Source organism: Diplotaxodon limnothrissa, linkage group LG1 (genome assembly GCF_057381915.1).
Source record: "Diplotaxodon limnothrissa isolate DT_005_m linkage group LG1, D_limnothrissa_male_GT1.1, whole genome shotgun sequence".
Taxonomy (NCBI): domain Eukaryota; kingdom Metazoa; phylum Chordata; class Actinopteri; order Cichliformes; family Cichlidae; genus Diplotaxodon; species Diplotaxodon limnothrissa.
The window spans coordinates 37,644,769-37,669,348 of record NC_140596.1 but is presented as its reverse complement, the minus strand read 5'-3'; the positions used below and the strand labels follow the sequence as shown (position 1 = coordinate 37,669,348).

The following is a 24,580-nucleotide window of genomic DNA, read 5'->3' as shown; positions in this document are numbered from 1 at the left end:
GTCGAATGCAGATTCACTGAGCGCTCAACACAGACAGCATCGTCAGAAGGAAAATTGATAAAATAAATTACAAATGTTGTATTGTTCGATACATATGCGTACCGAACCGAAAGCACTGTATCGAACGGTTCAATATCGATACGAATATCGTTGCACCCCTAATATATATATATATATATATATATATATATATATATATATATATATATATATATATATATATATATATATCATAATAATCTGTTCTTGTTGTTCTTGTGCTGCCATGATTGGTGCCTCTGTGCTGTCTTTCAGTCCAGCTTTGTCCAGCCACTGGTAGGATTTCTGGATATCAGCCACCTCCTCTATCTGCCGGTGGTACATACCGTGCAGGGGCCTGTCCTTCCATGATGGTTCCTCGTTTCCCTCCTCTTTCTTGGGTTTCTGCTGCCTGAGGTATTCACTGAGCACTCAGTCAGTTGGGGCCATCTTCCCAGTGTATTCTTGGATGTTCGTTGCCTCATCCTGGAATGTGGTGCTGACACTCACCAGTCCCCGGCCCCCTTCCGCTTAGCGTACAGCCTCATGTGCTGGACTTGGGGTGAAACCCTCCATTATATATATATATATCATAATAATCTGACAATACTATAATATTGGCCATATTATTATAGTATTGTCAGATATATATATATATATATATATATATATATATATATATATATATAGTACACTCTCAAACCACGAGCTAGAAATCTAATTTGGGGTATTGAGCTCACTTTTTTCATCATCCTTTTCTGACTGAAAAAGTATGATCACCAGTCTTCATTTTATCCATTAGCACAGTCACATAATGAGAGTTTCACTCTTTTAAGTCAGTGATAAGCCAGCAAAGTCATACTTACATAAAACTGTGCTCAGAAAATGAAAGGAAGACTTTTAATCAGAGTAGAGCATCAGGTTGATGCATTGTTCTGGTCAGTTGAACCAGAGGGGGTTTAATCAGTTTCTGTTGCTTTGGTGCTTTTGAAATTAACTGTTGGCCCTCTGGGGCTAGTGCACTACAGGGGCAACAGGGCGTTCAACATCCTGTAGTGGGCCCTGTGCACAGTGCCCAGCACTGTGGAGCTTCATGCTCAGGATAAATCTCTATGATTTATCATACGTGTGACTATGAAAGTTATAAACTGCTAGATGGATGTGGCAGCACGGTGGTTAGCACTATTGTCTCACAGCAAGAAGGTCCTGAGTTCAATTCCACCATCAGGCCATAGTCTTTCTGTGTGGAGTTTGCAGGTTCTCCCTGGTTTCTATGGTGTTATTTTTGTGCCACTATTCTGAGCGCACGTAAAAAAAATTTGAGCGCACGTAAAAAATTTTTTACAGGTGCAAGTGCTGCATTTTGAGGAGAAATTTATGTGCACTTTTGCATATATGTGATGTCTTGATAAATCGAGCAGATATTTGAAGTTTACACAGCACCATTCTTGCATGAAAATATCTTAAAAGTTTATTTTGTGACCCAGAAAGAGTAATACTTCAAACTCCGCCACTCTGCGTTCCTCCGCCACTGCCTCATTTGAGTTTTGGACGAAATGGATTCTGGGATATTGCATTTCGTCATTTCGAGCTGATTGGAGACGAAAACAGCCAATCAGATTTTTTTTGCATCCAAGTCTGTGATTGGCTAGTTTTGTGGCACAAATATAACGGTGTACAGAAAGAGTTGAACGCGCACGGGCAACACATTGCGAGCAAGCGCAAATGCAAAAACTGAGAGAGAGGGGCTGCTATATTGTGTGTATGGATAATAGCAAACACTGAAATACAGTTTTTGCATGCAGCAATGAATTTTGTTCACTCAAATTTAGCTTTACTTTACTCAAAATAAATTTCTCGTCAAAATGCAACATTTGCACCTGCAAATTTTTTTTTCACGTGCGCTCAAATTTTTTTATTTATTTATTTTATGCGTGTGCTCAGAATAGTGGCACAAAAATAATGCCATAGGCTTCCTCCCACAGTCCAATGACATGCAGCTTGTGGGCGTAGACTGGATATTGAATGACAGCAAATTTCATGGCCAATGATCACAATTGGCCATGACAGAAACACCTTTTAGTAAAAACCTCAAAGCTTCACAATTTAGATGAACTAAGATCAATTGTTTAGGTTGGAAAAAATATGAACCAATAAAATCCCAAGGAGGAAAAGAGTGTGTTTGTCTTTGTTATTTATTAATATTTGTTATGTATATATGTGTATGTATATTCTGAGGAAGGATTAAGTTGAAAAAACAGTTGTGAATAAATGTGTAAAAAACATAAATGTCTAACACACTTTAAATAATTTCATGGGGTGCAGTTCATGATATCCATTGCCATGAGGAGGTTGATTATGCTTGGTATGTGCTATGTAATTAAATCAAAAAAAGAAAGTTTCTGTTCTGGGGCTCTCTGTGCAACAACGATCCACTTTGACTTTGACAGTATTTTAGAAACCACAGGAGCGCCTTTCATATCACACACATGTTAATAACATGGGAGTGACTGAAGTGTATAAACAGCAGCACCAATGACTGTAACAAATGTACTGCTGTGGGGATAAATGCTGAGGAAAGCAGTCGTTTGCTGGTGGAGCTGTTGGTTCAGGTGCAAATAAGTGGAAAGGATGCTGGACTGGAAGGTAAAGTGATTATAGAAGCCAAAAGAGCCCTAATGGGATAGACTGACATAAGAACAAAGCATCGTTAGCGATGGGCCTTACAGATGATTCTTTACTTCAACTCCTACAGAACAGTTATAATAATAAATGTATGAGTCATTTATGAGTAATAAATTAGATTTTTATTGAGAAGAGACACACCATATGAAAATAAACCACAAAATAAAAGTTGGTAGGTGGTACTAGTTGGTATAAGATGTAAGTGTAACTGCACCAAAATGGAAACAGGATATAAAGGAATTCAAAGGAATACTGAAGTGCAGACAAAGGTGAAGACATTTCTCCCACATAAAGTATAACAGATGATGATGAAGAAGAGGTCTTTACCACGTTCTAATAGAAACTTAAAAAAATGTCAGGTAGGCTCTTAGTACTCGAAGGCTACAAGCATCAATCCACATTTTCTGGTGCTGGAGTAACATTTTTGCAAACAGCAGATCTGGTTTGCTGATGTGAACATGACGAGTTGAGAGCTCAGCGTCAGTAGTCCTGTTTTTGCCATCGTTACAGATCTGTTTATGTCACGGTTGACGATGGCCAGCCGTGGGGAAGTAAGGAAGGAGGACCCAGGCGCGGAGCTCGGAATATCAGCAGTGCGTTTATTTACAGTGAAAGGAAATAAACAACAATAAATCCCCGTGCTCTCCCGTGACTCCCGTGTCGTGCCCTCCTTGTGCTCTCTGCTCCCGTGTGTCTGCACTCCCCGTGCTCGCTGCTCTTCTGGCTTCCCACGCTCCTCCTGCAGGAAACAATAGCGGCAGCTGTCAGGACACTTAACTATAGCAGGCATGCACTCGCTGACTAAACCTAAACTGGAAGACTAACGTGGAGTCTCACATAGTGATCCCGCGTTGGTGGAGGCTTCACCACACCATTAACAGTAGCATCCCCAGGCTTCTACCTTTCTACCTTTAAAACCCAGCAAAGACTGATAAGTTCGCTGCAATTTCCAGTGTGTGAGGATCATTTGTCACCAACTGCATCATGTGCTACAACCCTGGTCTACATATCACCGTTGATGAACAGCTTTTCCCATCAAAGACTCGGTGCTGTTTCCTGCAGTATATTGCAAGTAAACCTGACAAGTTTGGGATCAAGTTTTGGGTGGCTTGCGACCTAAAATCCAAGTACATTTGCAATGTCTTCCCATATCTTGGCAAGGACCCCAATCGTCCCACTGGGGAGAGACTTTCTGAAAATGTTGTAATGAGGCTGATGGAACCATTCCTAGACAAGGGCAGAAATGTTACCACGGACAATTTTTTCACATCGCTTTCACTTGCGCAAAAACTTCTTAGACGGAAAACCACCATCCTCGGCACAGTCAACAAGATTCGCAGGGAAATTCCTCAATCCACTCAAACCCCCACTCCCCTCCCTCCAGAATTCCCAGGTAACAACCTAATATACATATGAATGACTAGCCAATTTAGCTTCCACTTGGCTGAAGCTAAAGCTTAGCTAAAAGCCTACCAGCCATTTGGCTGCTCTCCGGGTTTTAAAGGTAGAAAAGCCAAATGGCTGCTCTCCGGGATTAAGTAGCTCCCTCCACTGACGCTGATCAGCTCCAGGTGTGTGGCATCCTCCTTGGGCGTGGCCAGTCATCCACAGGCCTGACAGTGCCTGTAGCCCGGCCTCCTGCTACAGCCACAACCACGCACGCACGCACGCACGCACGCACGCGCGCACACACACACACACACACACACACACACACACACACACACACACCTCCCTATACATAGACACATGGAACAAAACCCCAGACAGCAGAACAGTGCACACACATACACCAAATAATAGTAATAACAATAATAATAATAATAACGACAACAACAACAACAAAAGTCCACACTGCTCACGGACCCGGCTCTGGAGGACTCGGGTCCGTGGCATTTTAACAATACAACACAATGAGTACTGTCACACATTCACTGGGTTTCTCACATAAAATAAGAAAATGTCATAGAGAAAGGTTTACAGTGACATAGTTTTTACCTTTTCACTTACTGCACTTGTAAAGTCTGTTTACACGGGCGATGTCTTTGGCACTCATCTGTTTGCCATGTCCAAAGTCGAGCTTATGTCTGGGCCGAGCAAGAATGGTTGGACTCCGGTTTCTGGAGAAGGCATGTCTAAAGAAAAACAAAAACATGTTTGTTAAAAAGAGTAAGGGAACACAAACACATACGTATATCAGGGATATTTATGATTAAGGAGGTAAGATTATTAGGAATTCTTTCCTGCATATTATTTTTCCTCTCTCTGTTTTTTTGTAGGCTAATGCAATGACTTAATGTAGTGTCAGTCTGTGAAAGTTTTGCACCAATTTCTATGCAAATTTAGGAACACTCACACTTACCGAGAAGACTGTTTTTGTCAGCTGAATTAAACTTATTCATAGTAACTAGTTCTGACACTTTTAGTCAAATTTTCCAGGAAAAAAATGGGCCGCATGCTGTACAAAGAAAGTCTGTGCAAATCCTATGACTCCACTTTAAGAAACCAAGTTTGACATTGATTTACTCCTGAAAATACATATGTAAGGATTCACACAAAGAATTACTTCCTATAGTGCATGACAGATTTAAAGTGATAAGTAGTTTCCAAGTTGTTAGTCTGCACCTTCTTGAAGTTGTGTTCGTGTCCTGCACAGGAATTGAAAAAAGAGCAAAGACTTAAACACGAATGTTGGTTTTCTCAGCTGCCTTCCAACCTCCAAATCTTTTTCCAGGTTTAGGTTGCATGGAGAGTCTCGTTATTCATTAAATGCCACAAAATCTAAGCAGGAGCATTTCATTTTCCTGGGAAGCAAGGCTGTAATGAGACATTTTAAAGTAACTTAGCAACATCTGCATTCATTGTACAGCACATAAAAATACACCCAAGCTGAGCTGACCTGGCTCGATGTTTTCAGTGTGGATGTAGACGTGCTTGTCTCTGTCAGAGCGAGAGTGCTCGTGGCGAAAGCCCAGAGCATGGAGAACCTCATGTTGTACAGTGGCCATTTTCAGGATTTTTTCAAGGAGATTTCCTGTTTCCCCCCCGACGGCCCACTTTGGATGAACACCTGATGTACACATAGTGAAATCAGAAAGACAGGTTATTATAGGTATCTGATGGTGTTGACAAAATACCCGACTTTCTCTCATAACACATTTTTCTGACAGAAGTCATCTTGTTTTTCATCATTTGTTTATGGCCTCTACAAGCCTCCTAAATTAAGCTCTTTCTACAAAAAAAAAAAAAAATTAAATCTTGGATTACATCAACTTTGGTGTTGACGGACTATGGTTGTGATACAGAGTTTTATCAGAAAGGTATGCCATAAATGAAATAAAATAAAAAAGATTATCACAGCAGTGACCTCATGGCATGTGTATCAAACAGGAAGTGGTAAGGGGTCCTCAGAGTGTAAGCTACCCACAATAATTCCAGATTTTTTTGTACTTTTAAAAAAATCTGATGGTGTTGACAAAAACTCTGGACACGATTTTAATCACTTAAAAAAATGTGTAAAAATAAATTTTCAATTGCACATTTTGATATTCTATAAGGTATTGACTTAAATACTTAGTGACAAGAGCCATGATGTTAAATTTTACATTACTTTTAATTTTCCTTCTGTATTTTAATACACTCAACAAAAATATAAACGCAACACCTTTGTTACTGCTCCCATTCCCCATGGGATGGACGTAGAGACCTAAAATTCATTCCAGATACACAATATAACCATCCCTCCCAAACAGTGGTCACAAATCAGTCCAAATGTGTGGTAGTGGGCACATCTGCCATATTGAGATAATCCATCCCACCTCACAGGTGTGCCACATCAGGATGCTGATCTGACATCATGAGTAGTGCACAGGTGTACCTCAGACTGCCCACAACAAAAGGCCACCCTGGAATGTGCAGTTTTTTGGGCTATTGGGGGTCTGGGGACCCAGAACCGGTCAGTATCTGGTGTGACCACCATTTGCCTCATGCAGTGCAACACATCGTCACATGGAGTCTGTCAGATTGTCAATTGTGGCCTGTGGAATGTTGGTCCACTCCACTTCAATGGCTGTGCGAGGTTGTTGGATATTCGTGGGAACTGGTACACGCTGTCGTATACGCCGGTCAAGCACATCCCGAACATGCTCAATGGGTGACATGTCCGGTGAGTATGCTGGCCATGCAAGAACTGGGACATTCTCAGCTGCCATCTGCCCTGAACAATGTGAACCATGATTCATCCGTGAAGCGCACACCTCTCCAACGTGCCAGACGCCATAGAATGTGAGCATTTGCCCACACAAGTCTGTTACGGCGACGAGCTGGAGTCAGGTCACGACCCCGATGAGGACGACGAGCATGCAGTTGAGCGTCCCTGAGACGGTTTCTGACAGTTTGTGCAGAAATTGTTTGGTTGTGCAAACCAATTGTTCCAGCAGCTGTCTGGGTGGCTGGTCTCAGACGATCTTGGAACCTGCTGGATGTGGAGGTCCTGGGCTGGTGTGGTTACACGAGGTCTGCGGTTGTGAGGCCGGTTGGATGTGCTGCCATATTCTCTGAAACGCCTGTGGAGACGGCTTATGGTTGAGAAATGAACATTCAATGCACGGGCGACAGATCTGGTTGACATTCCTGCTGTCAGCATGCCAATTGCACGCTCCCTCATTGCTTGTGGCATCTGTGGCATTTTGCTGTGAGACAAAACTGCACATTCCAGGGTGGCCTTTTGTTGTGGGCAGTCTGAGGTACACCTGTGCACTACTCATGATGTCAGATCAGCATCCTGATGTGGCACACCTGTGAGGTGGGATGGATTATCTCAATATGGCAGATGTGCCCACTACAACACATTTGGACTGATTTGTGACCACTGTTTGGGAGGGATGGTTATATTGTGTATCTGGAATGAATTTTAGGTCTCTACGTCCATCCCATGGGGAATGGGAGCAGTAACAAAGGTGTTGCGTTTATATTTTTGTTGAGTGTATGACAAAATATAAAAAGAAAGACCAAAATGACCAAACCTTAGCCAATTAAATATGTTTAGGGATAATTTTAGTTAGAAATTGTGTTACATTAATGACTTAAATAAAGGGCTGTTATGTGTTAACAGGTACTTTTATTTTAGAAGAAGGTCCAAACGCATCTATCTGGAGGCACAATAAACAGTTTACAAGCACTGACATTAACAACAAAGTTAAAAACAGTCACAACACAAAGACATTCATTTGCATTTCCAGATAATTATCAAATAGATTAAATATTAAATTAAAACAACATCACACATAATTGTAAAAAACAAGTGAATATAACTTTCCAAATATAAACTTCAGATCTCTATATTACATTTGTTTCCAATATTTTTACAGGACAACAGGCCGAGCTGAAGCGTCTGGATTCTGGTTGTTTCTTGCCGTCCTTAAAACTTCTGGTTAATGGAAGAAACATAAAACAAACTGAGTGCCGTGTATTATTCGTTGTGTTTCATATGTTAATAGTAGTATTATACTATGAGCTACACTTCTTGTAAAAAAACTGATTGGTAATGCGTTTGAGAAAAGCTCCTGCTGTGACCTTCCTTCTGTGAGGGCACACACACTCACGCACACACACACACTCACGCACACACACACACACACAGAGAGAGAGAGAGGGGGGAGATCATTAATACAAAGGATTGGAGCCGTTTTTGAATTTTCACTTGTTGTTGGCTTTAATATGAACAGTCACATGAAATTCATTCCAGTTTTTTTTTTGCCTTTGCTTCAATTAAGATGTTTCTTTAAATCTACAACAGCTTCCTTTTCAAAAAAGTTTACTGACATAGTAAGGAAGTAGCTAGGGACCTCAGTAAGTATGAGCAACAATAGCTTAGGGACAGTTTCTACAATAAATAGGATTTCTTCATCTGCTGTTCGTCAAAAAGTGCCATTAAAACAATTCAGCAGACCCTCAGAGTGCGGATACAAACTGTTTTCAGCTGTAGAGGTAGAGGTACGCTTCATGTACTTATCAACATACAGTTTAGCGGAGTGGATTAGAGTGCATTGGTGCTTGGGCCTCTTTTATTTAGCACGGTTATACCATTGTGAATTTAGCTATACGAATATGCTCAAGAGTCTATCATATGTTTGACATGCAACTAAAAATTCGAAAATATATATTTTTTAAATCAGTAACTTTGCAAATTTAGAGGAATTGTTTTCAGACAACATATGTGTCACATGTTAAACAGGGTTTGAATAATCAGCACTGACATACAGACATTTATGCCCTGGGTATAACAGACATGCTTACTGTGTGAAAGGCCCTCGGATTTCTTGGAGCAGAGAAACACTCTGTATTGTTGCTTTTCTCTATTGTATAAGCAGCGCCCGACTGTCAGAAACGCTCTGTGCGGGTAGCAAAGTCGGCTCCAACGTACATTCAGGTGAAAAAATAACAAGTTAAAACGCTATACCTTGTGACAGTTGTGCTGAGGAAAATACTGTGTCTCTGATGGGGTGTTTTTATATAGGTGGGGCTACTTTCAGTTGACCTCTGAGATGTAGAGATAAAAGAGTGTGATGTAAGGAAGAAAGGTGGCAGGCCTTTGGAGACTCTGTTGGTCATGGTTTCTGCTGGCCTCTGACATGATAAGACTAGTTGCATTAAAGCCATTAACTGTTTGTGTATATACACCTTTGGGCTGAGATGCTCTTGATAAGGAGCCTCTTTTGTTTGCTTCATGACTTCTTTTGCAGACTGTTGGGAGCCTAGCTGCACCCCCTCTGTCTAACTGTTACAGAGTGTGGGAATATGTGTTTTTTAGAAGTATCACAGCTTATTTCTAAAAGAAATACATGTTGTTTGCGGTGCTCTATTTAAAACTATTGGTCTGTGAAACTTTTAGAAACGTGAAATGCCCCTAAAGTAGTTAAATCATCTATGTGTAATCAGCGAGTCTAACTGTTGCAGACTAGTAGATAATTATAAGACTAGTTGCATTAAAGCCACATGGTGGTTGATACAGCGCTATTGTGAATATGTACTTTTAGAAGTATCACAGTTTATTTCTAAAGGGATACATGTTGTTTGTGGTGCTCTATTTAAAAAAAAAACTACTAGCCTGTGAAACTATTAGAAAAGTGAAATCTTCCTAAACTAGCTAAATTAAATGCTGTGTGGGAATACACGGTTTTTAAAAGTATCACTGTTTATTTCTAAAGGGATACCTGTTATTTGCGGACCTCTGTTTGAAAACTATTTGCTCCTAAATAGCACTGAAGAAAATGCAAAAGGCTCCTAACTGGTTAAAATACCCCTAAAGTAGTTAAATTAAATCACCTATGTCTAAATAACAGAACTCTGAGACCTATACAAACCTTTAAAAAGAGTGTGAAATGCCACTAAAGTAGTTAAAACATCTATGTGTAATCAGCGAGTCTAACTGTTGCAGACTAGTAGATAATTATAGGACTAGTTGCATTAAAGCCACATTGAGGTTGATACAGCTCTAGTGTGAATATGTACTTTTAGAAGTATCACAGTTTATTTCTAAAGGGATACATGTTGTTTGTGGTGCTCTATTTTTTAAAAAAAACTACTAGCCTGTGAAACTATTAGAAAAGTGAAATCTTCCTAAACTAGCTAAATTAAATGCTGTGTGGGAATACACGGTTTTTAAAAGTATCACTGTTTATTTCTAAAGGGATACATGTTATTTGCGGACCTCTGTTTGAAAACTATTTGCTCCTAAATAGCACTGAAGAAAATGCAAAAGGCTCCTAACTAGTTAAAATACCCCTAAAGTAGTTAAATTAAATCACCTATGTCTAAATAACAGAACTCTGAGACCTATACAAACCTTTAAAAAGAGTTTAATTAAAACACATAATGGTTTCATTAAATAATACTCTATTAAACACATGTGAACTCATATGACCCCTGGACACACACGCACATGCAAAAAGTCCGTTCTCGCGCACGTGCACACGCACATGGACGCGGCGGGGGATAGGGAGGGGGGAAAATGCCCTCGGGGTGGGGGGGGGGGGAGAGGGGTGGGGGGGGGGGGGGGCAAAAAAAAGTATAGGTATATTACTACTCACCTATATATGCACTGTCAAAGATACTTGTCTTTGAGTGAAGATTTAAGGTGATAAGACATATAAATAACTGCAACTTGAATCTGTACTGAAGCTCAGTATTTGACACAGAGTTCATGTTCACTGCTGTAATAGCTAATAATGATTAATATAATAACTATAATATTGGCCATATTATATTTACATTACCAAAGTGATATGACTTTAGTCTCATGAACAACATCAGCTAATTCTTATTTACTAACTAATCTTGAAATAATTGTTCAGTACAGAAATGAAGCCCAAAAATCATGTTTTACTGTCCTGTGGTCTCAGCCTCAGATACTTATCAAATCACACAAAGCTCTTGTAGTTACAAACAAACAAATGAACAAAATATGTTCTCCCTCATTTCTGTCAAACTAAGTTGTATGACACGTTTCCAGCGGTTAGTATCATGGTTGCTAGGCAACCTGGGAAGCGCAACGGAGACTAGACCGTCCCATACAGACAAACTTGCCGTTTATTTTGCAAATCGAGCTCAACACTGCCCCTAGCGTCCTGGAGCACTTCCGTTGTGTTTTGGAATTTGCATGTGTTTTCGAGTTTGCAAGTGTTTTGGAATTTGTACGTGTTTTGGATTTTGCAAGTGTTTTGGAATTTGTACGTGTTTTGGAATTTGCATGTGTTTTTTAGTTTGCAAGTGTTTTGGGTTTTGCAAGTGTTTTGGAGTTTGTACGTGTTTTGGAATTTGCATGTGTTTTTTAGTTTGCAAGTGTTTTGGATTTTGCAAGTGTTTTGGAGTTTGTACGTGTTTTGGAGTTTGCACGTGTTTTGGAGTTTGCATGTGTTCTTTAGTTTGCAAGTGTTTTGGAGTTTGCATGTGTTTTGGAATTTGTATGTGTTTTGGAGTTTGCAAGTGTTTTGGAGTTTGTACGTGCTTTGTCTCTAGGGGCCACCGTACTGACAGCTGCCATTACAATAACTGGCCTGCGTTACTTTTGTGAGGGATTATTTTGCCAGTCACCCGTTTATCTGAGCCACCACTGCCACCTACTGGCGAAACTAAATATCGCCCTAACATCACATCAGGTGGGAGCAAATGAGCTTTTTTGCTCTGTGCTATGATGCAAACTATTGTCACAACAATAGCAAAAAAAGATGATGGGGGGACCTTGTTCTTGATGCTCAAAATACTCAGGGTGCCACAACAACAGCTTGTTGACTGTGACAGACTTGGTCTCATGTTGTTTTCCTCTATTTGTGTGGATTGTAATGCAAAAACTAATATAAATATCATGTGCTTTGGAAACAGAGCTGGTAATAAAGCAAACTGTGAATACAAACAGCTACAGTCATTTGTCAATACAGTAATGGAATCATGAGCAGGTGACTGATCAGATGACTGTCACGTGGTTCAGTCAGCTGATGCTAGTGCTAACCAGCCGGACTGAAAGTGAATCCTGTGGCAGAGACGGATCTGACGGTCGGACAGGATGCCTTTCTCTGAGCTCTATTTTAATGTCGATAACGGCTACCTGGAGGGGCTGGTGAGAGGTTTTAAAGCTGGAATACTGTCGCAGGCGGATTATTTAAATCTCGTCCAGTGTGAGACGCTGGAAGGTGAGTTAAAATGGATAGCTAGCGGCTAATAGCTAGACGCCAGCTAGTTCCACAAGCTAGAGCTTAAAGCTAGTTAGCTGTTAAACGTTAGTTTCTGTTTTACTGTCGATATAAGTCGTCCCAATTTCTGTTATAATCTAGTCGCCAAGCTCAACATCGATAACTGCCACACGTTAAAGTGAAATAATTTGAGACTGTGTTCGTCAAGCTTGCTGTCATATGTCTGTATCCTGCGTAGCTAGCTTAAAGTAACCCAAGCAAGGGCCGGCTATATTGCTGTTTATTGCTCACTTCCCAGTTTTAAGGGAAGTGAAATTATAGTCAGAAGAGATTTTACAGTGTTCCTGTTAACATCGATGCTTCAAACAAATAACATTTTCTCTACCTTTTCTGTGACCATTCGGTTCATATCTTGCTAATTAATACTAGCTAACTGAGATTTTCTTATAGCAGACGCTTCTTGTGTTATGCTCACCTGCACGGAGCGGGCAGGGATGAATTCAGTTCAGTTACATTTCAGCGTCAAATTACAACAATCCCTTCAAGGTGTTTGATTAAAATTTATTTTCCAAGAGAGACTTATGAACGTGAGACAGATTAGGACACAACCAAGACCAGGTAGCCAAATTTCTAGTCAAGTTAGCAGTTGGGTTGAGAGACAGGAACAGCAACAAATGCAGGGGCACTGCAGCTGAAAGTTGGACCGCAAATCAGTTGAGAAATTGGTTTGAAAAGACAAAAAAATATCTTGTCAGTGAAATGCAAAATTCTATATAGAAAATAAAAGCTGCCGTACAACACTGCAAGTCTACATTTAACAATTTTTAAATAACCAAGTAAGGTAACATTATGGGGAAACCTTCATATTGCTTTTTGTTGTATTAGCCAGCATCTAAACAAAGAAACTATATGTTTCTTTGTATGTTAATATAAAACTAGATTTATAGCCACACCTTTTTAGCAGTTCTAGTTTCAAACTTAATCCTTAGAATAATAGAGTCCTGACTAACTGTTTGTCCTTCAGACTTGAAGCTCCACCTGCAGAGCACAGACTATGGCAGCTTCTTGGCAAACGAGGCGTCTCCTCTCACCGTGTCCGTTATTGACGACAAGCTAAAGGAGAAGATGGTGGTGGAGTTTCGCCACATGAGAAACCAGTCATATGAACCGCTGGCCAGCTTCATGGACTTCATCACGTAAGCTAAACCTGTCGAGTTGAATTGAGTACGGACGTCTGTTAGCACAATTTCTGAATATCATATTATTTATTAATTTAAAATTTGGCACTGTCATGTAAATAACAGTAGACACTGCAGTACTTTGAAGTACTGTAAAGTATTTGCCCTTAATCGGTAAAGTAACATCTCTGTTCTATAAAGTATAACAGTGTAGAACATTTGTGACGATCCCTCCCCTCCTTCCTTTGGGCTTTAGCTACAGCTATATGATCGATAACGTCATCCTGCTGATCACGGGCACTCTGCACCAGCGGGCCATTTCTGAGCTGGTGCCCAAGTGTCACCCGCTGGGCAGCTTTGAACAGATGGAGGCGGTCAACATTGCGCAGACCCCCGCCGAGCTCTACAATGCCATCCTTGTGGACACACCACTGGGTGAATATCTGTATATGACTTTTTCATCATCATAATAATATTCAGGGGTTTTATGCAATAAGAACAGGCCCTCAAAAAAAGCTTTATCACTCCCCTAAATCTAAAACTCAAATTGGTTTTCACAACGGTGGCTCTCTGCCCTTTTAAAGTTTATTAATTTTCTTTCTTTGGTTTCCTGTTTTAAAAAAAAAGAAAAAAAAAAAAAAAGACGTGACTCGCTTATAGTTTGGCTGAAAGTTGTCACCCTCATTTGGTCAAGGTAACTCTCACACACCTTCAGTCGGTGTAGCGTTTAGCTTTCACTTTTCAAAGCAGTAACATAATGTTTGTCTGTATGCGACACATTTGTAGTGACATCTGTGTATCATACCAACCAGCAGGGGTGTAAAACCTGAATTGTGATGTCTTATGTTGAACAGGAGATGGTGCCAAAGCTGAGGAAAACACTAAACATTGATTTCTGTTTTTTTTTTTTTTTTTTTTTTTCTCTTTTCAATAGCTGCGTTCTTCCAGGACTGCATATCTGAGCAGGACTTGGATGAAATGAACATTGAAATCATTCGTAACACCCTTTACAAGGTAGAGTTTATTAATAACTGAGCTAAGCTTTATTTATACAGTGCATGTCATTCCAGGTGAAATCACAATGTGTTGCAAAAAGCATAATCTGTCCACATAAGCAAGTGAATAAATAAAATGACAGCAAAAAAGGCAAAAATGTGACGGTAAAAGCTGAAACTCAGAAGTTAACTCAGTTAAAGAAACAGAAATTCAAAGACCATAATTACTCCAACAGAAGAAGAACAAGTCAAAAACCAATTAAAATTAAATAATTAAGATCAGCAGTAGTCGAGCACAATTGTTCCAACCTAAACATTAATACTGATAAATCAACATGTCGTTGTATAGATCTTTAATTAACTCTCTGGCAGTTGTGTTCTAGTAGACAACTGCAGATATTGTTGTAGCTCCTAATCTTTCCAGCGTTTGTCACAGAATTAACGGTTTTAATAGTCCTGTGGATGTCGGTCTGGAAGCTGAGGGCAGATAAGTTGTGATTCTGTGAGAAATTGTCAGACTTCTAGCTTTCACTTGAATAACCAGGAGGTATTAAGTTGCAAGTTACCAATGTCCTGTGAACATCCCGTTAGTCTGCCAGTCTGGCCAAATCATTATGGGCAGAGAAACACAGAATATGGTAAAGAATGTGGTATTTTCTGACAATTGATTTTGTATCAGTAAGAACAAGTTAACCAGTTTGTGCCCGTGGGAGTTGGAGATATTTTTAATATTTAATGGAAGCATTAAAAGTAGTTGTTATATATCTGTGAAGGTTCTCAGTCATCCAGGTCATCTTAGTCTAAGGAGCTTGGAAAGAATAGCGTCTGGACTTCTTTAAGTAGCTTGAAGACGTTTCACCTCTCATCCGAGAAGCTTCTTCAGTTCTAGGGTCAAATGGAGAGTCCCAGATTTAAACTCTGTGGGGGTTACCCACCGAGAGGGACAATGGACCCCCTAATGATCCTCTACCCAATCACATGAGCCAAGTTGTGAAAACGGGTGTCGGTCACAATTCACATGATCACATGATGGGGTGGGGCCAGGTTTCACAATGAGCTCACCCGAAACCTTGGCTGATTGTGACCTACACCCGTTTTCACACCTTGGCTCATGTGATTAGGTAGAGGATCATTAGGGGGTCCATTGTCCCTCTCGGTGGGTTACCCCCACAGAGCTTAAATCTGGGACTCTCCATTTGACCTTAGAACTGAAGAAGCTTCTCGGATGAGAGGTGAAACATCTTCAAGCTACTTAAAGAAGTCCAGACGCTTTTCTTTCCAAGCTCAGACTAGTTGTTACATAGTTTAAATTCAGAACTGGCGTGAAATTGTTATGTATTTATGTAAAGTTGTCATGTAAAATACGTTAAGTAGATTTTGTTCTCTCAGGCTTATCTGGAGGCTTTCTACAAGTTCTGCTCCAACTTGGGAGGAACGACTGCTGACACCATGTGTCCTATTCTGGAGGTGAGGCCTCAGTCTGATTTAGGAACGTGTCACTAGTCTTCCTTCTGGTTCTCTGGGAGGTCTTTTATCACTGAGCAGGTTTGCTCACGAAGACACTGAAGCATCTTTAACTTGACTCATCACTGTTCTTCTTCGCCTCTGTATCTGCAGTTTGAAGCTGACAGGAGAGCCTTCATCATCACCATCAACTCATTTGGCACAGAGCTGTCCAAAGAGGACCGTGCCAAACTCTTTCCCCACTGTGGCAAGCTTTACCCAGAAGGCCTTGCTCAGCTGGCCCGTGCCGATGACTATGAGCAGGTCAAGGCTGTAGCTGATTTTTACCCTGTAAGTTCAGAAATGGCCTGCAGAATTCCCCATAGAAACATCATTGAACTCATATGTTTCAAGTTGTTTTCACTTTCATCTTCCAGTTTGTGCTTTGGTGTCTGTCATTGTCCATCGAGGTTCAATCTTTCAGTTTAACGTCTGTGTTAAAGCATAAACTTGTTCTTGCATTTTCAGGAGTACAAGCTGCTGTTTGAGGGCGCCGGTAGCAACCCGGGAGATAAAACCCTGGAGGACCGTTTCTTTGAGCATGAGGTGAAGCACATGCATCCCTCACTCACAAAGACCTTTTTACACCCAGTATTAACCTCTGTCGTGTAATAGTCACAGACCTCTACATTTGAACTAATTGTTCAAAGCTGTTATTATTTCAAGCATGCTGACTTTAACTTTGCTGGATTAATGCAGGTTTGTATGTGTGGTTATTAGATTCATTTTCAGTGATTTGTCTTGCCTTCAGAATATTTCATACAGCAGAATTTCTTACATGCCAGTAAAGCCAGTACAGTCACGACATGGTGTGAGTGTGGCTGCGTCTCACTGCAACACTACACACATCCAACTATTTGACTGTGTGAGAGCCTTAACCGCCTCACACAGGTTGTCCATATTATTATCCAAACACCTCACATCCCCATGATGATTGCTGGAACAGCTCCAGGTCTGAAGCCCGTCATTTCTCCAAGCCAGGAAAGTAAAGGGGGAGAAAAAAATCTGACTGTCCAACTAGAACACTCCGATATCAGGTTTTGAGAACCCCAGAAATGCTCAAAATAAAGCCATTTGTTACCATTATTCACATTCTTTTATTATGAATCATGCCGCTTAACTGTGCAGCACCCCACATTGTGCATTACGTGTTATACTCCAAAGGACAGTGAGGAAAAACACACAAACCAATATTAAACATGATACAAAGGTTGTTTCTTTCCACCTGGACGTAGCATTTCTCCCACTGAAAACGTCCAGATGAAGAGAATCGACCTTTGGGGATTTACTTACCTGGATGATCAAGCATGCATCAAGACGATACTTATGGTTACTACAAAAGATATTCAACTATTATTAAAATATGACAAATTAACAATGGTAAAGTGTGGCGCATTATGAATGATGCGCATTGTGAAAACGTAGTGAGTACACATTGAGGTGTTCCCAGGCCACCCCAGGGAGATGATCCCTCCAGCGTGTCCTGGGTGTACCCCAGTGCCGCCTCCCGGTAGGACGTGCCTGGTCGGAACATCGTACCCAGAAGCGACTGCCTCAGCTGGGCTCTACCCTGTGCTAAAGAAGAGCCCATCCATCCTTTGGAGAAAGCTCTTTTCTTCCGCTTGTATCCGCGATCTTTCACCTTTAAAAGAACTAACAGTAATAGTCTTAACAAGCGATCAGGCCTAGATTAACAGAGTTATGTTGTTTCTCAACAATGAAGCTTCATCTTGTGGCAGACGCCTGCATAACATTTACTGGCATTGGGCGTCAATGTAAAACCATTAAACGACTGGTACGTCTGATAAAGACTAGTGATGATTAGTCGACTAGTTTATTCTATAGGCAGAAAAGATGACTGCCAATCAGTGCCACAATTGGAAAAAAAACAACTGTTATTTACAACTTTGAGCATCTTCAAATAATGTCCTTTCTTATAATTATCATAGTGTTGTTACAGGATGGCTTTGCTTAAAGGAAAAATCAACAAATGTGCATAATTGTCACTCAGACTAAGAACCTTTTACACTAGATTTTAACAAATTTCTGCTTTTGTTAGACAACATGGATATTTATGGTGTTTGGGATTTTGTGTTTAGTTTCCTGTGTGGAAGTCATGTAAAGTCGTTGACATGTGGGGCGGCTGTAGCTCCGGAGGTAGATCATCTACTGATCGGAAGGTTGACGGTTCGATCCCTGGCTCTCCCCAGTCTGCATGCCAAATGTCCTTGGGCAAGATATGAACCACAAGTTGCTCTCAGATGCATCCATCAGAGTGTGAATGTGTGTGAGTAGTAGTTAGACAGTGCTCATGTGAATGGGTGAATGTTGCACTCTGGCAGAGTAGTGCTGTAGAAGAATCAGTCCATTTACCATTTCACTTGAGTTGCAATGTGTGCAAAAAAAAAAAAAGCTTGGTCCAGCATCTTGAGTAAAGGAATACCTGACAAGCTGTGCAATGTTGAGTATCTGAAATATAAATGAAACTGAACTGCCAGTTTAGAAAAGATTGGGTTGAGCTAATTGAGAGATTGAAGTTGGATCACTTTGTGTCAACCTTAACCACGTCTTTTGTTTTCATTTTTTATTCTTTGACGTCAGTACTAACCTTGTCTTTCCACCTCCTTCGTGTTTGTAGGTGAAGCTGAATAAGCTGGCCTTCCTCAACCAGTTCCACTTCAGTGTTTTCTACGCCTACGTCAAGCTGAAGGAGCAAGAGTGCAGGAACATCGTCTGGATCGCCGAGTGCATTGCCCAGCGGCACCGCGCCAAGATCGACAACTATATTCCCATCTTCTAAGCAGTCTTCTTCCCACCATCATTTCATTCAGTTGGTTTTTTTTGTTCCCCACAGTCACAGCCTGGTGATAAAGGCCCAGATGGTTTGATGCTCAAGTCCCACTTTCTTCACTCGTAGGTGTAAATTGGTTTTCAACAGTTGCTGTTGTGTGTATTCCTTTCTTGCTTGTCAAGTTAAATGATCCAACACACAAAAATACAACTGAAGGATGTACTGTAGTTTTGGGGGGTTTTTTTTGGTTTTTTTGTTTAATAGAAAGGAATGACATGATTCTGGTTTGTCAGAGCAACATCTTTGTTTAAACTTATTTGACTTTCAAACACTTGCTTCCAATCCTTGTGTTATGTTGCACGCGGCAGCTGTTTTTAAAAAACAAAACAAAACAGCAGTGGAAGAATTTGCAATTCAATATGACCAGAAACTAAGGACACGGTACGTTGTCTCAGCCTGTGCAGCTCCAAGTGCTGAAACATGAAAACATCCCTCCAGGTTGTCTTTAATGTGGATTTCTGTTGGTAGTGCTACATTTTCTCAGCATGTTTGGTGGTCAGTGTGATTTTCTGTCAAAACCAATGAGTGAAATGTGTGAGGCCCTCCTGGTTTGTTGTCTAAGTATATTCTAAAATATTGAAAATGAAACGGCTGAACAGGAACTTCTGTGCTCAGTGTTCCTGATCCAGCATGAAGATTCTGTGAATAAAGTGGAATGAGTCAGTATCCGGGGCGTATGGATGACAGACGTCATGTTTAAAGTATACAAAGATAAATAGATATTTAATGATGACTATCTGATTTTTGTTTTCTCCTGCTGTAAAGGATTTATTACTGTTTTCATCTGTTATTTGTGAAATGTGTATTGTAAATGTGACAGAGTAATAAACAGACTAATGCAGGTCTGTAGACCTCGAGGAACCGTGACATTATTTTGAGTTTTTAAATTTCCCACCGGATAGAATTTATGGAATTTCCTCATATATACACACACACACACACACACACCTACCTATCTATCTAAGGTAAACTCTTAGCATTTCTGTCACCCTTTTGTTCAGTTTCAGCAAGAGCTGGTTTTCTAAATTAACAGAGGCAATCCGACTTCATTTGGCTGTGAAGAGTAGACCAGCACAGCTAAAAAGTCGTTCACACGTAGCAGAAGCAGGCAGAGCTGTGTTCAGTTTAAGAGGGTTGATCTGATATCCTCGTGTTGGTGTTGTTCCCAGATCATCATACTAAATGTTGTTCCAGGATCAACATTCCAAGTGACCAATCAGAATGTTGTGACGTCATACTTTTGCGACTTCGGGAAAAACTGGCGGAAAACAGAAAACTGTACTTAAGCTGCTTGAAACCGCCTCTGTCCGCCGATCAACAGACCCTGACCCTAACCCTAACCGTAACCCTTTAATAAACAGCAAGCAGAATTGATATTGTCCTTGCAACATTGGAATTTCATAAATGCACGAATGGCTTGGCGCGCAAAAGAATAACGTCACAACAATGTGATATATGTATATATATATGTATATACATATATACATATATATATATATATACATATGTATATATATGTATATGTGTATATATATATATATATATATGTATATACATATACGTGTGTGTGTGCGTGTGTATGTGTATATGTATATGTATAATACAGGTGATGCTGTTTAATTGATTCAGATTGAGAATCTTGTTTTTGGAAGGTGTTATTTACTTTGACTTTTTACACCTGAATTGAAATTTCTGCTTACTGTAGACCTAAATGTGTCCAATCGTCACAGGCTGCATCCTGTTAGGATTAATTGTGTCCAATTAGGCTGTTTAGCTCCAGCTGTTGTATAGACAGTCTGCAGGTCCCCACATTTAAGAGCTTCTGTTGCATGGAGAGGAACCAAACCACTGAAATGCATTCAGCTATGACCTTACAGCTTAAAACCAAAGCACAACTCTTTGACCTGCATTGCTCTGTTGGTCTGACTGACTGGGATATGGACAAGGAACTGAAACTGGCTACAACCACTGACCAGTTATATCATGGTGATGGATTTTTTTTTTCTTCAGTAGTGTTTGCTCTTTATTCATGTCATATGGATGAGCAGTTTTGACTTGCCATTTCAGAAGGAATTAAATCTGAAGATCAGACGGTGTGTATTTTGTGTGTTAGTGTGTTTGTGTGTCTCTGACAGATGACAAAGTGAGTGATCAGTATGTGGTCCAGAGGCCTTCTGTAAGAACCTCGAAAAGGAAAGATGAATTTATTTGGTACGATAAAACATCAGGTGAGCTGCATTGAGTCCCACCCCATAACTCAGCACTGAATGACTCCTTCCAATCACTCTGTTTCTTAGTTTGCCTTTGTAAATGTGGTTTGTGTAGTGTTTGAATGAAATGACAAACAGTCAGTTTAGGACACACGTTGGGCTGCTTTACACACTGAAGTGTGTGATTTGATTGAAATCCTTTTATTTATTTTCTACCTAAAAGCACGTTTCTTCTAATACACAAGGATGCAGTTCTGTTACCGTACTGAAATTATTTGTGCTTTGTTTGCCACTACAGTGCTGTATGCGTGTGCTTGAGTGTTGCATGCTCAGCTTTGGTAGCCTACCAGTATGCATTTACATCCTTCCTTTATCGGGCCAATGCACAGTGACGGACAAACACAGCAGATGCCTGCTTGTCAAAACTTTGCTCCACCACTCTGCTTTCCAATTTTATTTTATTTATAGTGTGTGTGTACTGTGAAAGGAGGGAAACTGTTACAAAGAATGTGGTTTTTAATGTCCTATCTGGAAAACGAGCATCCGCATGACACTCTTGCCTCTGATTTTTATGCTTCTGGCTTCATGTGTTGGAGAAATTATTCTTAAGTGATCACTGTAGCAAACTGAATATTTCTGTGCATCAGATACTTTTGTGAAACCAAACCTGTGGCTGCTGGTGAATCCCAACATTGCCTGCCCGATCCAGTACAACGAGATTAATGCTGACGTGGGGCCTGTGTGTGAACCTGCTGAGGAAAGCCAAACTAGGCTCCTGGAGACCCAATGTCCACTGACAGCAGAGCGCCAGGTGTTTTCCTGCCATGATGGTCCTCTCCAGGGGGAGCTGGTGCAATCAGTTTCTTCTGAGTACACGGTACACACTAACCGCTCACAGCCACTCTATTATGCATCACCTGTTTCTGTTTGCAGCGGCAACCTTACTTTGTTAGAGTGCTGAGTGTTTGTGCAGTCTCAATGAACACTTCATTTATTTTCTGGATTTAACATGTAAGCGTAGGATTAAACCTTTGTGTTCATGGGCTATCCCAAGGCATTAAAGACCAAATGCATTACCATTGACCAATAAACATGGGTCACAGGCCCAGTCTTTCATTATTTGGTGTAACTAATCAAAAAGTGATTTCAGTCTCCACATCTTTTACATCTATTTAAATACACATTTAGAACATTGGATTTAAAAATCCTGTAATGATTGAAACAACCTGTATCTGTTAACTGTCAATCTGACAATCACTGATGATTAGGTCAAGAATGATGTCAACTCCTCTCAACCCGTCAAGAGCAGACGTAAGGCGAGGACCATAAAGCCCAGGGTGAGAACAATATCTTAGACCTGAACCAGTTTCCTTCAGTGGGATGCAGGCAGCTCATTACTCGCCGTTTTTGAAGTCTTGAGGACTCTTTTTTTTCCTCAGACAGGCTTTTGTCCAAATGAATTAAAATGAGAACATTTTCAATTAAAGCTACAGTGTTTTGGAGGAATTTAATGAACTAAAACAAATTAGGATTCGGTGTAAAATGTAATTTAACTGAGACGAGGTCAATGACGTGGCTGCGTATAAATGGGCATTTTTGGAGAGACAGTTTCCTTAGTCCCAATAAAACTGCATCTACATATTCTGGAATAATTGGGAAAATGCCCTAGGCTCTCAGTGTTTCTCTTTATTGTCATTATTCTAGTTGCTCCTTTCTTTAGTGCTTAACTACTCCCAGTTTTTGTGCGTGTTCAAATTTTAAACGTGTGTGTGTGTGTGTGTGTGTGTGTGTGTGTCGTTAGTCTTGTAATCATGAAGCTTTAAATGCATGTTTTGGTTTTTTTTTTTTGGCTGGTCGTGATCTTTATGCTCTAACTGCATTTAAAAACAGTTATGATTCTGTTATAGGAGGAATTTTGAGTGAAGAAAAGCTAAAACAAAATTAATTGCTGCATGCAAAAATGCATTTCAGTGTTTGCTATCTCACACACACAACAGCCCCTCTCGCTCATTTTTTGCATTTGCGCTTGCTTGCAATGTGTTGCTTGCACTCTCAACATTTCTGCCCGTCCGTGTTCAACTCTTTCTGTACACTGTTATATTTGTGCCACAAAACAAGCCAATCACAGACTTGGATGCAAAAAAATGTGATTGGCTGTTTTGGTCTCCAATCAGCTCAAAGTGTGTGTGTGTGTGTGTGTGTAATTTTCAGGACAATAAGCCTCTTAAACCAGGCTGCTGGCCCCGTCCACCAGTGAATTACTGCATCCTCATTGCCTTGGCGCTCAAGAGCAGCCATACAGGGAGCTTCAAAGTCCAGCAGATTTACAATTTCACCAGGTTAGGATTTGATTGTCTAATTGCCCACAAGGTTACTTCACCTTGCATGCTAAATGAAACACCTGATCAGGCATGATTAAGTCTTTCAAAACATCAGATGGGTCCCTTTTCATTTAAGTTATGTTTGAACTGGATAAAACTGCTGCACTATCTGATGTGAATCTCTGCCTGTTCCCAGAGAACACTTCCCATTTTTTCAGACGGCTCCAGACGGCTGGAAGAACACTATCCGACACAACTTGTGCTTCAACAGCAGTTTTCGCAAAACTTGCAACCAGCTGTGCAGAGATGGCAAGAGGAAGTCATGTTTTTGGCACCTTACTTTAGATGGCCAGCGGCGCCTTAAGGATGAGATCAACATGCTGACAGGAGAATCTTTAAAGCAGCTGGAGAAGAGCATGTCCCACCCAGGTAAATGAAGGCAATCTTAATGTGAGGAAAGCTCATAGCTCCAGTTTACTGTCAGAACTGGTAAGATAATGGCAAGGAACTCAGTTTAGTACCACGTATGTAAAGAAATGGCTTTGGAATAAAACTTATTTTGAGTGTAACTGCTTTCTTTTTGTTTCAGATATAATTCGGAGCTTATTTCCTATGTGATTTCAGTTAAAGGGAGAAATGTGCATTAAACAGTAGCATAATAAAGCGTGGTGTAAAAGAGCCATCTGATGCAGTGTTCATTAGTCCAAATGTATTAATCTGTCTTCTTAAAAACCAAATTCAAGGTTTGAAAAGTGCTTGAATTTCAGATGCGGTGCTTGAAAGTGTAACTGTAGTTCATTCACCACATAACTATCTGAATAGTTTTCTTATCAGATATAAAAATTGAGTCGCAAAATTTCCCCGCCTGGGCTGCCTTGCGCCTCTGTTTCAACGTGTGACCCCACCCCTCCCTCGGACAGTCGGCGATGAGTGCGCTAACATACCTGTAGGTTGCTGTTTTAATGAGTGTTTGATGGAAAAAAGACAGTTGCATGATAGGGGAGTCCTAGTAAATTTTCCAGTACGTGTATCTTACACATGCTGCTTTTTTTTTTTTTTTTTTTTTTTTAAATTATCATTATTGGGTCGAACGTGTGGACTTCAAACTATACACCAGTTTTTAAATTGTG

General features: G+C 40.4%; 2 protein-coding genes across 2 annotated transcripts; both read left to right on the top strand.

The window, feature by feature from the left end:
- Positions 1-12,206: 12,206 nt before the first annotated feature.
- Positions 12,207-19,776, top strand: atp6v0d1 (ATPase H+ transporting V0 subunit d1). The gene is made up of 8 exons (XM_085358001.1): positions 12,207-12,392; positions 13,417-13,588; positions 13,827-14,005; positions 14,505-14,584; positions 15,955-16,032; positions 16,183-16,359; positions 16,537-16,614; positions 18,707-19,776. The coding sequence occupies exons 1-8, from the start codon at positions 12,266-12,268 to the stop codon at positions 18,866-18,868; spliced, it is 1,053 nt and encodes a 350-aa protein (XP_085214127.1). The 5' UTR covers positions 12,207-12,265; the 3' UTR covers positions 18,869-19,776.
- Positions 19,777-20,714: 938 nt separating this feature from the next.
- On the top strand, positions 20,715-24,068 carry foxr1 (forkhead box R1). Its single transcript, XM_085357990.1, has 7 exons — positions 20,715-20,905; positions 21,055-21,147; positions 21,777-22,006; positions 22,398-22,466; positions 23,341-23,468; positions 23,647-23,879; positions 24,040-24,068. Exons 1-7 carry the CDS (start codon positions 20,749-20,751, stop codon positions 24,066-24,068), a joined length of 939 nt encoding a protein of 312 aa, XP_085214116.1. The 5' UTR covers positions 20,715-20,748.
- Positions 24,069-24,580: the final 512 nt, after the last annotated feature.